The following is a 1,298-nucleotide window of genomic DNA, read 5'->3' as shown; positions in this document are numbered from 1 at the left end:
AATTCTATTGTGCTTGAACGAGAAATGTCCCCCTTTTGGGAATGGCCTAAAGACACTACAGTCAGTGGCACTGCCCCAGAGGGTGCGTATAAAGTGCCTTTCCCAAGAACACAATATCAGACCAAGCTGAGGCTCGAACCCCCGCACCCAGACAGAATCTCATGATTACACGTCCGGTAGAGCATTGGGAGGGTTTAGAAGAGTGCCAGACAATTGTTTTTAAACAACCAAAGTAACTAATGACCAAAACGAAGTAGAGAAACACAAGAGAACAATGTGAAAACTTACCACCATTATTGGATCATCCTCTCAATAGTCCCGTCCTCTTCTCCTGTCCCACTGACCCTGACAGCAAAAACAGAAAAACAGAACCACGTTATTGGCCACAGCTCCACTGTCCAGCATAGCAGAAGAAATTCTTTCATTTACAACATGAAGGAAAGGAAGAAGTTGTAAATGACACGATGAAGAATAAAGAAGGAGGTGGAGGAAGAAGAGGAAGACTGTCAGTTGCGATGTACAAGTAGCAACATTTTCACCTAGGTACAAGTAGCAACATTTTCACCTGGGTACAGGTAGGAACATTTTCACCTGGGTACAAGTAGTAACATTTTCACCTGGGTACAAGTAGCAACATTTTCACCTGGGTACAAGTAGCAACATTTTCACCTGGGTACAGGTAGCAACATTTTCACCTGGGTACAGGTAGCAACATTTTCACCTGGGTACTGGTAGCAACATTTTCACCTGGGTACAGGTAGCAACATTTTCACCTGGGTACAGGTAGCAACATTTTCACCTGGGTACAAGTAGCAACATTTTCACCTGGGTACAAGTAGTAAGTTCCAAATGACATTAGAAGAGCTGGGTGGTGGAAAAACAACTTATCAAAATCCCACTCAAAAGCGAGAAAAGCTCTGGCATCCGTTATTACTTTTCCCAAATAAAACAGTAAATAATAATAAATAGCATTATTTGTATGCGAATTTTCCCACTCCACAGCAAGCTCTATATCTGCACTTCACAATCTACATTACTGTCCCAGCAGACCCTAGAAAAATATTTATAAAAATAATAACAGCATTTACACAGCGTATATCCCCGCTCCACAGCAAGCTCTGTGTGCTTTAACACCATCATTACCCCAGCAGACTAGAGAACATCTAGAAATATTCTCCGCTTCCCGCGAAGAATACAATGCAAGCTGTGGATTACATGTGCTCAAACACTCACAAACTAGCGCTCAAACACTCACAAACTAACAAGATCTTCCTAGTACAGTTGAATGTGCCCCCCCC

At 42.5% G+C, this 1,298-nt stretch overlaps 1 protein-coding gene across 1 annotated transcript in view; it reads right to left on the bottom strand.

Annotated features, from left to right (window-relative positions):
- Positions 1-1,298, bottom strand: part of LOC101862220 (lupus La protein homolog A) — a gene marked incomplete at its 3' end in the record, with an annotated part of 20,601 nt that overhangs the window by 3,777 nt on the left and 15,526 nt on the right. Inside the window, 1 exon segment of the mRNA XM_005109991.3 lies at positions 289-345. Within this exon segment, the coding sequence (XP_005110048.2) occupies positions 310-345 (36 nt within the window).

The sequence above is a fragment of the Aplysia californica genome, unplaced genomic scaffold (genome assembly GCF_000002075.1).
Source record: "Aplysia californica isolate F4 #8 unplaced genomic scaffold, AplCal3.0 scaffold00837, whole genome shotgun sequence".
NCBI classification, from domain to species: domain Eukaryota; kingdom Metazoa; phylum Mollusca; class Gastropoda; order Aplysiida; family Aplysiidae; genus Aplysia; species Aplysia californica.
This window is presented reverse-complemented; position numbering and strand designations above follow the sequence as displayed.